The following is a 13,782-nucleotide window of genomic DNA, read 5'->3' on the forward strand; positions in this document are numbered from 1 at the left end:
CCTCTCACACAGTGATCAGTAGGCCAGAGCTCGTGGACACATCTGCTGGCCTCCGATGAGAAAGTTGTGCCTCCATGCTTTTCTATTTCTAAGTGAAATTTTCAGTTTTCTTTCTTTCACTGTGCCCCCCCTCTTGTTCCTGCTTATTTTCTTTCAAAGAATCTCAGGACAAGTCATCTGTATTTTTTTTTGTTTTAATATTCCTCCTGACACATCTGCCGAGGGACATGAGCAAATTGACGCACTTTCTCACTGAGCTCACCCCGCACCACCACACGCCAGCTTTGCTGTGAGAGAGGGAAAAGGAAGAGAGAAACGCAGGACAAGGGCGATTATTTCATTAAGAGAATAGCAATTCTTGGGGGACAGTCAATAATAGATGAGGTTAAAAAACAATGGTGACTTTTCTTTTTCACTGTACTCGTTTTCACTCTCTGCCTCTCGAGTCAATAGAATCGACCCTAATGGAAACCAGGTTACTCTTCCTTCCATCTCACCTCCCTGACATAATGTTGAACAAATGCATTATTCATTCTCTGGTCTAAGAAGCAAGGTAATTATACATTTATCTCCCAAATAATACCGGGTACTTACTGCGCCTGTGACCTTGCCACAAGATTTATGCCATTTTGGACCTGCCCCCAATGGCCGCCAAGGAAAAAAATGAAAGCAAAAATGGATTTGCTCTTTATGGATATAAGATGTCAAGGGGTTTGAAAAGGTCCAGTCATTAAATGTAAAGTTTAGAACTTTATTTTGAAGCATTTCAGAAGGGCAGGGATAGTCAGACTCCAAACTTAATGTTCAAGTTTTGTAGGGCGGATTAAAAAGTGGACTGGACGGAAAAAAAGAACAAATGGTGCTACAGCTCTATCCTTTATATTCTTTCTTTTATTCTCTTCCTCCAAAACTAATCCCTGTTCTTATTCGCCCCTTTCTTCATTTCCCTATCGTTCTCAATTCCCCAACCTTATCTGCTTCCTTTACCTAAATTCTTCTCTTCTGGCATTTCCCTCATTCTGAGCCATCTTCCCAATTTATTCTGCTGCAAATTTACTCCCTAGCAACCTTTTCCTCCTCCACTAATGCTCTTGTTTCTTCCATACTCCCCCTGTTGCCTGCAGGCCATCATGGCACAGCTTCCCCAGGAGGAAAAGGCCAAGATTGCTGAGCAGGTGGAGAGTTTCAGACAGGAAAAGTGCAAGCTAGATGCAGAAGTGGCCAAGTGGGATGACAACGGCAATGACATCATCGTGCTGGCTAAGCAGATGTGTATGATCATGATGGAGATGACGGACTTCACCAGGTAAAAATGATTCCATACACGAAGCTGCAAAATTCAAATGACTTTCTTTTTTTTCTGGCCAGAAGCTGTAAACATGACACTGATGTGTTATCAGATTTTAAGTTCAGGTGGCTAATTTGTCAGCAAACAGTTAGCTTACACATTTAGCAGATATACAAACTCCAGAGGGAAATAACTGCCATTTCGTGCTGATCAGGTAGCATAGAGGAGGTATCAGTATGAGTTTTTTCACTGCGAAAAGCTGCCTGTTGTGTGTGCAAAGAGGTCAATGACAGCGTTAGAGTGGATCACAACAGATACATTAAAATATAAAACCAAACGATGAGCTAAAAAAAGCTGAACAGTTCTGTACAGCTGAGGGCGGGAGTCAGGTGATAACTCTCCGTCAGCAATCCTTCTGACATACAGCTATTTTTTATCCATTGTTAATATAAAAATATTGCAGCAGCGAGAAAATAAAGTGACAGGCTTGTTTTTGCCCCACAGCTGCAAACTGTCAGCAAAGTGACCCAGACGACTTTAGTTTTGATCAGACTGCGTAGCGATGCTGTGATTCAAAGATATACTGTAATAGATAATCCATTTGCATTAAGAGTCTTGCTGCTTATGTCTACTAAAAGCCAGCAGCTTTCGTCTCAATCTCCCCCATCTGGGCTCAACGTATCGAGGCAATGCCTAACTGATGGTGGTCTGTCTCGTGTACGGGCTCGTGATCCACTCCACAATCGTATGGCTCGAACAAACCAAAAATAAAGAAAATAAATAAAAATGAGAGCCATGAGTGATTAGTCATGAGTGATTACGACTGTGGTGCTGTGACTGCGCCGTGATTATTGGAATTGACCCCATTTACTCAGATTGGCATGAACAAACTGAGTGGAAACTTCAGCTTAGCAATGGCTAAAAACGAGACATCACACGCAGGCAAACGCACTTATCTCATTCAATTTTCCCATGCTGACGAATTAAGAAAACGCAGCACAGATCACAGGCTCGGTTGTTGGCCATTATTTCATTCCCCTATTAGATTTCCTTCTGTAACTGCTCAGAAAATTTCCCTGTTTTGCTGTTAAAAACAAAACTCTATTGTTACGTTGTGCTTCAAAGCCTCTGTGATACATAATAATGGACAAAGGCACACTGGATTTGTTACATTCATTATATGGGAAATCCTGTATTGTTGGTTGATGGTAATATTCCAGTAACATTGCTCCTGCCAGCCACGGCAAATTATCTTCTGTGCGAGCGTGTGTGGCACAGGTGAGCTCAGTCTTTAAAGGGAAGCTCTGCATGTCCTCTGCCTCGACAGCTCCTCTCACATTCCCTTTTCTCTCCTTTCTCGCTCCTTGAATTTTCCCAGAGGCAAAGGCCCCTTGAAGAACTCCTCAGATGTGATCAACGCGGCTAAGAAGATTGCAGAGGCCGGTTCCAGGATGGACAAATTGGCCCGTGCTGTCGCAGATCAGGTAGCTTTGCCACTGTGTCTATCATTTTTTTATTGTTACACTTTGTACGGTCGGAAACTGTCTCTGACTGCATCTTCGTAGCTGGCGGCGGAGCACATTTTGTAAGTGGGCACGGCCGCTGGAAATCTTAAATGTGGGCATTGTCGAGCGCAGCTGGAGCGGTGAGCTGTGTTGCCGCATGACATTGTCTCCCAATGGGGCCAACACTACGAGAGCAAGATAGCAGAACCAAGTTGTGTCTCTAATATAATTAGTTCCCAACCGAGGTGTTGCATTCATTATCAGATGAGTACCTCTCTAAAACACGCTGACAGACCATTTTCAATATCTAATCAATCGGTGCTGTGCTGAGGGAGGATGAGAGTGAAAAGAAATAGGTGTGTATGCTCCGTATGTGTGCATACAGCAAATGAATTGGGAGGTATTTCAAAATGCAGCACTCCAGGTAATGCATAATGTTCTTCATTTCATCTGTCTCTAATAAGCAGTGAGAATACGCTAAGGCACAAGACTCACTGATTTATTAAGGCAGCCTGTTGTCATTGTAATTGCAACTGCTGTTAGCTAGCAAACCCTTGGAATAATTATTGTTGGTTTCAGTATCACACGCTGGGCCTCGTTCCAGTGCTGCTTAGCTGAAGAAATGTTGGAGCTCACATCAAATTTACAATCACAATAGTCAGTTTCTGAAGTCCTGCAACTGGCGTGAGGCCTGGCTCACACGACCACCAGCAAAGCTGCCTTACCTTTAGCATCACATGTCAAATTTCAAACAAGCCATCACACTTAAAGTTACTTTGTGGTTTAAGATGTAGAGGAAGCAACTTTTATGTAAATGAGTGTGGCTAGGCTGCACAGTCCTCAAAATGTTTTAAACCTGCATTAATTGTTTTTTGTTTGTTTGTTTGTTTTTTTGGGTGGGGGGATGCCGCAATCTGTAAACTCAACCGTGACATTTAACACCTTATCACCTTATAAAGCAGATGTAGCAAACATGTCATCAGACAGTGGATTATTTACACATCTAGCAGATTCAATGCTATAGAAGGCATGTGCTCTCTTTATGCTCCGTTTGGCCATTAACTTCTGAGGAAATATGTCTGGCTCTTTAGCTGCTAAATGTTCCATTACGTTCATCGGCTAGTCGCTGCCTTTGTGTTCCTGCCATTTGGTGCCGGGAAGGTAGTGTACAGTTGGTTTATCTGAGCTTTGTTGCTGAAAATAGCTGCCTGCTGTATCTGGGAATGACTGATGAGTGCAGTGAGACTGAATGAAAACAGACAAGTTGTGGGCTGTAAAACCAAAAGGATTAATAAAAGACAGCGAAATGGTCCATAGGGTGAAAGGAACTGTGTCGGGTGATAATTTTACGTGGGTTCATCAGCACAAATGACCTCTTTCACGTTACACGTAGTCATTTGATCTATTGTTAAGTACAAATGTTGATTAGAGAAGCTTTGGATCCAAATCCTTCAAAACACACAGAAATATTGGTGTAAATGGGCCAGAAGGTTTTTCATTCAGCATTAAAGATGCATAAAATTTTGTGTAGTCTAAATCAATCATGTGCTCATGACCTGATGTTCTAAAAGTGTAAATTAATATATCATGTTGACTTAAGTCCTGATAATTAAGACAGAAGATCTAAATATAACCTGCTTTGCAGTTAAAATAACTCTTAACCTAGCATGGAAAAAATGCTCCAAGCTGTCATCGATATTTCCTGTGAAGGCATTTTATACTTATTAAAATCATTTCACATTCCTACAGGAGGCTTGATCCTATCCAGGGCGCTTTATGTTCATAATCAAAGGAACAATGCAGAAGTTAGATTAAAGTACACACAAGAAATGTTGCTCAGGGAGCAATATTCCACCACAAAGAGATGATTTTCACCTCCGACTGTATATTCTCTTTATCCCCTACCTTCTTGTGACAATATGTGACTTCACAACGATATATTGGCGAGCCTTGTGCTGTTAGCCGAGCGCAGAAAGGCTGTCAGTTTGAGTGGCCATAAAGTATGCTAAGCTTTCAACTGACCAGAAGGCATCTTTAGTCAAAGCTGGCTCTGTTCTCCTCATGTCACACTGTCCTGCTCTCCAGAGCATATTGCACTAGAGAACTAAGTTTCAGGCCATGAATGCACTACTCTGTCTGTTATGCAGTAATTACCACAAACAGAGGGATGAAAAGCAAGGCTTTCAGTCTGCACGAGCATCTTTGCATGTTTCCATGTGTGAGAACATTTGTTGCAGGAAGCAGGTCTCAGTCTGTGTCGCGGCTCGTGTTTTTCAGAGCAGGATCTGGGACAAAAAGGACAAAGCAAGCATGAACTTGTGTGCTTATGTATTAATTTCTCAGCTTGTAGGCTGCCGAGTGATGATCAGTGTTTAGCAGGGTTTAGGTGGGAGTGAATCTGTCACATGGCAAATCACTGGCAGAGCCTGTGTCTGAATCAACAGTTGCTGTAATGAAAAGAGCAGGTGGCTTGCCATTTTTAATTCTCACTTAAATGGTTCCTAGACCAGTGTTTACTGAATATTCAAAGCCTTCTGTTACACTTCCAGAGACATCAGAGCCGTGTCAGGAAATAAAAAAGGGGCTTGAGGACCTTTTCATTTCCAACATGTATTTGTTCTAAAAGTGTCTTCTTGTGAGGCATCTCAGGCATCTGTTTGCCACACCATTCAGGAAATGGGATGGAAATAGAAGCTGAAATAACAAAAGTTTCTTTTTTATCAAACATCTTAATGGAGTTACACAACAAATAACATAACTTTGATGATTTGGCTTGATAATGGAGGCAGAGGACAAGTGTTTTGCATTCACACACGCACGCAGGTAACCTGCGCTCGTCAAAAGCACTGTGGTTTGACAGTAACAATAAAGGCCGCTTCACCGCTTTCAGACAGGTCTCTTAAGTAGCAAACCTTGTCACCATGACTGCACATCAGCCCTATTGACGATCACGTGAAGCAGAAGTCAATTCTGTGTGGACAGGTGGGAGGACGGCGAGCTCTTTTGTAGTCATTTATGCACAGCGCTTGACGTAGAAAAATCCCTCGAGGCACCTCAGCCCATTTCACTCCAGCAATCCCCTTTTTCTACTCTATTTCTCCCACTCCATTTTCCCTGCTCTGCCTATTTCTTTAAGTGTGCCTCCTACAGATGCAGCCTAAATAGTGGATGGCAGCTGTACAACATTAGGGGCACCTATTCTGAGACATGCATTGACTGATGAGTATTAGTAACAGCAATGGCATGTAACAGTATCTATCAGTATCTATGCTGAAGACAGAATGCTGAGTAATCCTGCAGCACCATCTGGCTTAAACTCTACCTGTGTTGTTGGTCTGCGCTGATGTCAGTACACTGGTAGTTATTTTAAGGTGAGTGTCGTTGTATAAAGTTCTTCAAACAGGAGAAAACAGTGCGCTTCTCTGAGGCTATTTTTAAAGACAGATTAATACTGTTTGGTGCAATAGCGCGGACGGTGTACACAGGATTGACTCGAACCTACAGTGGCAAAGTTCATTGCAGTGACGGAGCTACTGTGTGGCTCACTGATGTGTTTTCAGTAGTTTTTGGACAAAAATGGAAGTCTCTGGTGGATCAGTTATATCACGCTGAGGCTGCACAGCAGTGCTTGTTAGTAAGAACAATTCTTTTACGGTGTTGGTCTTTCCATTGGATTTGTTGACAGTAATAAAAATTTGGAGAATCGCCAGCCTTATCCTTTACCTGTGACCTCTCCTGGTTTATTTGCTTGTCCTTACTTTGAAGACTTTCAAGAAATACTTGTCTTTTGCATGGCCCTCATGTGAACTTTCCGCTTGGCATTCTGCAGTGTTAAAGAACTTAAATAAAAGTGTCACGTTATTGTTTAGAAATGCTGCCAAACACATGCAAGTTTGAGGCTGAGCATTCAGACTTCCAGGCTTCACTTCAGTTGTCACAGCGGAAGTCTCTGTCACATTGAGAGCAGAACAACAAGAGCTTTGCTCTTGTTGCCTCTGCTGACAGCAGTGAAACCAAGTGTGACTGATGTGTAATTAAACGACTTCTCAGTAAAAACAAAATTTACAGTTTAATGTGAGTCAGTACCAAGTTTCTTCAAAAATGTATGCTATCACTGAGTGGCAATCTCAAGATTGTCAGCTTCTCAGTAAGTTAGACAAAACAGCATTGATTGTAGCTTGACCAGCATACATATCTGAGTTTATTCTGAGAGGGTTTTCAAGATTCTCTCTGCTTTAAATCTAGTATAATTTCTCATGATATGTCAGTGTCGCCCCTCATGCCTTTAGATGCAAAAATTATTGTAAGCATTTCTGGATGCATAAAGGGACCAAGTAGCCTGGGGGACCCATCTGAGACAAAAATCAGCCACCATCCCCATGTCGATGGGATATTCACAACCACAGTACTGTCAAAAACAACATGAAAAAAGTTCATAGTATATTTTGTATCATTTTACTTCTATTTGGTAGATCACCATGCCCTAAGTTTTAGGCCAGCAGTTCCCATAATGCTTTTGTTGTTATGCATTCAGTGGGTAACGCCATAGGCTACAACTTAGCCTGCAGTATATTTGTCTAGATTTTGGCAAATTGGCAGCATGAAGACTGAGCCAAATTAGCTGTTAGCCCATCTTATTTGCAGCGTACCAATGGATGCAGAGACGGCTACCACTCTGGTCTTTTGATACTGAAGAAAAATGTGATGATTCTCAGGCAAGCTCTGGAGTTATAAGGAGCATCTTTTTTTCATTTCTAAGGGCATTTATTGGATGCTAAATCAGGGGGGGTTAAGGTTGGAGTTAATATCCTCGAAAAGTGTAAGTCATACTGAATCAAAAAATATGTGTCTATATGTGACAAAAATTGGAGCAATTAAAATACTTTAGAACCACCTTAATTGCCTCCTTAAGGTGTGTGTCACAGCCTCTGCCACAGCTCCAAATGTTGACTGTGTTGGCGAGCGGCCAAATCTGCAGGCCAAACAACACGTAACTAACTTCCCATTGTTACAAGAACACCAGCATGCACTTGTCTCTTTCACCTCACACAGCATCTCTGCCTCATGTCAGGAGGTGAAAGCATCCAGTGTCTTACAAAAGATGTTATTTTGTTTCCTTTTTCCTTTTTTTAGGCGTCTACAATTCCTTTAAATCAGTATGACAAATGAAAAATCCCTCACCTGTCAATTAGAAGCCATCTCAAACAACACTCTACTGTATTATGACTGTTTTCACAGTACTGGTGGCTCAGACACACATCATAAGAAGAGAAAATCCACTTTTCATACTCTCACACCACTGACAGTCTACTGATCTGTATCTTGCAACATGACAGCCTGCAGAACCAGCTTTCAGTTTAAGGCTCATATGATGGATTACACATTCCAGTAAATTAATTTTAAAAAAAGAAGAAGAAGATTTACATAAAGGGAACAACAGGTCACTTTTTATGTGCAAAATGCCATATGAAAGAAGGAAAGAAAAGAAGCACATTATGTAGTCACTTAAATATAATAGGTGGTTTCAGTACCAGAACACAGTGGTGCTCAGTCTTTGGTGGAGAGAGATTGGATGAGCAAATAGAAAGATTACCAGCTCTCTGAAATAACTGACAGGTGACAGCTTGCATCACAGGGACTGTAGTTGTCCAGTCAGCTAGAAGGCATATTGTGTAACTGTGTGTAACATGCTCTATTTGAATCCGTCAGCTTCATGTCATCCCCCTCTCAAACACCTCCCTACTCCACTATTGGATATGTGATGGAGCAGAAATAAGAATAATATCCAAAAAGTGCCGTAGTTCAGTGGAGACAACAAAGAGGTGTAGTTGAAAAAGAAATAAACATCTACTTTTTACCCTGTGAATAACCTAGTAAAGGTCATTCTCAGCCTGCTTATAAATGCTGCATCAGTGTGAGGTGTGACTCGTGTTTTGACAGACTGCCACACTCTGATAGTGTGTTGCCCCCATTTCTGCATCGGAGTTCACATCATCTTTCTGAAATATCCTTCGGGAGCACATTTCACTCATTTTGGGCCCAATTATGTGAGGAAAAAAAATACATGAAAAGAGATTCCTCACCTGTCTCTCTGGACCAAACTAACGTAGATTCCAGAAATGCTCATGAGGAGTTTCACAAAGTCGAGCAGTGAACCGCACAGTTTCCTCACTGCTCTGGAATAAATGCTGTTTTTCGCTGTGATGGACAGAGATAGAGAGAGTTTCAATGGGCCTGGCAAAGTAATGGACCATATAGTTTATTTACATCAACAGGGAATCTGTGGGAGAAATGGGCTATTAGTCAACTGTACAATAGGGAACAATAGTGCCATGTCTGCATCGAAGTTGCCTGGGGCAGCAGTGTGTGTGTGTGTGTGTGTGTGTGTGTGTGTGTGTGTGTGTGTGTTCGTGCGCGGGCCAGCAGTGTGACGTGCAGTTAGCAGTGATACTAGCCAGGAGTGGCGGTGCAGTGATAATGCCCAAGGAGAAGCTTCCCTCCGCCTCACTGGCTGCTCTATGAGCTAGCAGCTCCACCCCGGTCTGCATTCAGTGCCACTCACTGAGAAGAAGCTGAATGCTGGTGGCAGCTTTGGTCTGTGTGGTTCACAGTCCGGCTCCGATAGTGGCCATAGCTATAAATGTAAATCACACCTTCAGTTGCTCTTTCCAGTTGTATTTGCATTTCGTAGAAATAAACAAATCGTTTGATTCGGGCAGACTGTGTTTTACTCGCTGTTTGTGACCACTAGTGAAGGGCGCTGTGGCTAATCAATAGTATTCGTCTTCTCATATCGCAGCTCGATGTTTAACTAGCCACCGCCCCCCTCTACCAGAGCCCACAAGACAAGGAAATGAGCAGTGCATGTCCCCACACAGTGCTGTTGAATGTCCTAGTTAGGACCGTTTAATATTAATGACGAGAAGAAAGGTGTTGCAACAAAATGACGCTCACAGTGTTTAAGTAGCTGATGCAGTGTTCTTAACCCGCTGGGAGCTTAGTGGGCCATAGCTGACACCTGGAAGGCTTCCAGGTGGAATAATAGGGGAAAACTGTGTGATAGTAGGAGACCTCGGGAGGCTGTCCTTGTATTTCCTTTTGGTCAATTTCCTGCTCTCAGTGATTGGTTTCTTCACTGTTGAAGTAGCACAAAGGCCAGCAAGACCAGGTCAGGACTTCTGGTTCAAAAAAAAAAGAAAAGAAAAGAAAAAAGAGAGAAAGAGAAGACAAGAAGAAGAGGGATACACAGAAAGCTTGCTGCAGAAGCAAGTCTTCATGTGTTTCAAAGTGTTATGTCCATTCACTGTGATTGATCTGTTTTCTTCTTGGGCAACAAGCTGTGACAAACTTGCTTTATGCGAAATGAATCAGTTTGACACCCTGCAGTGCAACTCAACTTGCCTTTAAAACTCAAACTTGCAACAAGCCACCACTGAAAACAAAAATGTTGAGCAACATCTTCCAGACTTAGTGCAAAGACATGTAATTAGCAAGCCTAAATACTGGACCCCCGCTGTTTTTGTTCAGATTGTTGTTCCTGTTTTCTGCTTTAAGACGGCTTCAACAACAGACACCATGATCCCTACAACAGTCCAGTTGGTGGAGAATTCATATGTCAGACCTGTTTGGGCAACACACGCACCATTTAAAAGCAGTACTATTGTCACAAGCAGCTTTAGATTTTGAGAATGACGGCTAAAATAACGACGGGAACCTTTTTTTTTTTTTTTGGCTCAGTGACAAATTTCCATCAACTAATCTGCCATTGGCCCTTTGTTCATCACACACAATCCAGGTTTATCCTTTAAACAAAGCGTGGACCTCATGGATTAACCAAATATTGTGAAATCCAAACTGTTTGGCGCAGTGCTAAAATGGAGAAATATAACCAAAGACATGCAAACAGGAAGTGTCTTTATGATAGTTTGCATTTTGGCAAATAACTCCTAAGCCACAGGACCTGACATGTTTGGGAATGTGTGGCTCAGCACAAATTGACTGCACATGTTTATTTTCATCCAAACCTTGATGGATCATGAATTCTGACTTTTGAATTCATATATTTGAACTAATGGTGATCTGTATTATTGCTGTTACCGTTGAATCCTCTGTTTTTTTTTTTCCCAAAGCCACCTCCATGCCATTTAATTTGAGTGCCAGTGCAGAATTACACATGTCACTTCACCTGCCAGTGACGATGCAGGATGTTGATGACCCATGAGCCTCAATTTGCGGACAACATTGTAGTAGTATTGAGTGTCATGAGGTAGCGAAAGAGTGAACGAGTGAGTGATTTTGAACACAGAGCTCATCCGAGTGTAACAAACACATTTGACAGTTGTGACGTGTAAATAGGAAGCGAGACATAATTCCTTACTGTCACACAAGTGGATGATATGGCCAGAAGTGTGTCAGAGGACATTAACATGTGCTCCACACTGCCAACATTGGGCTCATTGTTAAACAGTAGCTATTGCACAGTAGTCTTGATCTCCCAAATTTTATCTGATTATCGGCGCAATGAGACTTCCAAAAACAAATATCTGCAAAGGCATTAGAAGAGGTTCCAGCCACCTTCAGCAGCTGTGTGAAAGCCAATGCCCACTTCCCGCTTTTATTGTTCTTTTTATGTTTTGACAATGTGTGTCCTTGTCCCTCTTTTCCATTCAGTGCCCGGATTCAGCGTGCAAGCAGGATCTGCTGGCCTACCTGCAGAGAATTGCCCTGTACTGTCATCAGCTCAACATTTGCAGCAAGGTGAAAGCTGAGGTCCAGAATCTGGGCGGAGAGCTCATCGTGTCCGGGGTAAGTCTGTCCATACAGAGCAGCGCGTGGCCAGCGGCGCTGTCACTGATGCTCTACATCGGCTTTTAGGCTCCAATCACCAGACTCGGTCAATTTAAGACAATTTCAATGCTCCATGCTGCAGGTGGGCGAGCCTCTTAGTTCAAGGTCACGATGGTGCTTGGAAGACCGGATGAGGGGTCATGCAGATTAAGGCTGATGCAATTATTTAGGACTGATTACCATCTAATAATACCAGAAAGACGCAGCACAGACGTTTTTCCATTTGTACTTTTCATGCCTCACGAACCCTATTATCACTGCTCAGACTAAAATCAGTCAATTATCCCATTTTGCTTGCATTTGACATCTTGCTTGTAACTTAACTAATACATTTGCAGCATAGTCTCCATTTCAAAGCTTTCAGTCTTAATGAGAAATATTGATTAGTTTGACCAGTATTATCCTCATAATAATGTAACTCTCCTCTCAGCTCTCCCTTATCCTTCTTTTGTGCCTTTGGTGAAATATAACAAATCCACCTGCAAAGCCAGCCATTGATTATGTGAAAGGGTCTCCTCCTCACAAAGCTAACACATACTTTGCCTCAGACAAAAAGAAGTTATTCAATACATGTGTTAGTGTATAAAGACAGAAAAGGCGGAATCTGCATTCCTCCTAAAAACCTTCCTCGTTAATTGCCTTCGTATGATTTGTTCCTGTAATCTAACTCAGACTTGACTTTTATCTTTGCTTTGGGTTTCCTCTCATCTCATGTTGATACAGTTCGTGGTGTCTCAGGACTCTATTATCATTTGGCTCACATGAGATATATGCAAGCCCTGCTGAGATTTTAACCTTTTCATGGTGGCCAGCTGGATTCCACACTCATTAAATCTAAGCAGTTGACTCGTCTCAGTGTGAGGTAGGAGGAGGCCCACTGGCCGCTGACCCTTAAATGTCAGCCAAACAAAACAGACGGAGACAGAGGTACACCTGACCCCTGCCTCTGCTAATTAAGAGCTGCTAAAATAAGATGTCATATAGCGAGGGCCATGCGTTCACCCTGCTTAATTGCCCGTCGTGGCAGAGACCTCCTTGGTTCTGTACATAGCTAAAATGACTTTTTTACCTTTATTCTTTGTGTTTCTCTCTCTTTCTCCTCCGACTCTCCTTGCCCTCTTGTAGCTGGACAGTGCCACCTCCCTGATCCAAGCGGCCAAGAACCTAATGAACGCAGTGGTGCTGACTGTAAAGGCGTCGTATGTAGCCTCCACCAAGTACCAGAAGGTGTACGGAACGGCGGCTGTTAACTCACCCGTGGTGTCTTGGCGCATGAAGGCCCCTGAGAAGAAGCCTCTGGTAAAAAGGGAGAAACCCGAGGAGTGCCAGACACGTGTGCGACGAGGCTCCCAGAAGAAACACATCTCCCCCGTCCAGGCCCTCAGCGAATTTAAGGCCATGGACTCCTTCTAAGAAAAAAAATGAAGAAGAAGAAGAAGAAGAAGAAGAAGAAGAAGTCATACTTACCCAAGAAAAACAACAAAACATGACAGTGACAAGTTGAAGAAAAAGTCCCTTTTTACATTGTGTTACCCCACCTCTGTTTGCCCTGTGTGTGCTTGGTGACACCTCAGGAGGACTTCAGTACATATTAAACTGCCACACTACGGCTCCTGTGAACACTGTGGGCCTCACGGCTCACAGGCAGCCAGCGCACACCCAACACTATTTATCAATCTTATTGTAGCTTAATATGTGAGAGCCAAAATGTGACACAAACACTTTTGAAAATATGGGAGTTAAAAAAAAAAGAGAGAGAGAGAAACATATCAGAGGAGGAAGAGTGGCATTTTAAAATCTGTGGCAGTTGATATCCTGCTTGTATACACATTTAAACTGTCTGAATGGAAATCCTGAATGGTTCAGTAGAGGAGTTATTCTAAAGGGAATATATCAGTGTTGATATGCTCCCTCTTGCTATATTTTTTTTAATTTATCGATTTGAATGTAACCTGTAGTTCTAGGAATAACTTATGTTTAAGATACCTGGAAGTGTCGAAACCCTACGTAGTTTCCTTGTTCCTGATAATTATAATAATAATCCATATGGTGTTTTTTTCCAAAGCACACTTATGGTCTATTGTATTGCCTTTTTAAATTCCATTTATTTAATGATTACATCACTAACTATGATGACCTTGA

The 13,782-nt window shown here is 42.3% G+C and overlaps 1 protein-coding gene across 1 annotated transcript in view; it reads left to right on the plus strand.

Moving 5' to 3' along the window:
• The window catches only part of ctnna2 (catenin (cadherin-associated protein), alpha 2), a 312,264-nt gene extending 298,953 nt beyond the window's left edge, over nucleotides 1–13,311 (plus strand). The window contains exons 15-18 of the mRNA XM_041964876.1: nucleotides 1,125–1,306; nucleotides 2,667–2,772; nucleotides 11,464–11,598; nucleotides 12,766–13,311. Coding sequence (XP_041820810.1) covers nucleotides 1,125–1,306; nucleotides 2,667–2,772; nucleotides 11,464–11,598; nucleotides 12,766–13,053 — 711 coding nt within the window. The 3' untranslated portion in view covers nucleotides 13,054–13,311. The remainder of the gene's footprint in view (nucleotides 1–1,124; nucleotides 1,307–2,666; nucleotides 2,773–11,463; nucleotides 11,599–12,765) is intronic.
• Nucleotides 13,312–13,782: the final 471 nt, after the last annotated feature.

Source organism: Chelmon rostratus, chromosome 3 (assembly GCF_017976325.1).
Source record: "Chelmon rostratus isolate fCheRos1 chromosome 3, fCheRos1.pri, whole genome shotgun sequence".
In the NCBI taxonomy this organism is placed as follows: domain Eukaryota; kingdom Metazoa; phylum Chordata; class Actinopteri; order Chaetodontiformes; family Chaetodontidae; genus Chelmon; species Chelmon rostratus.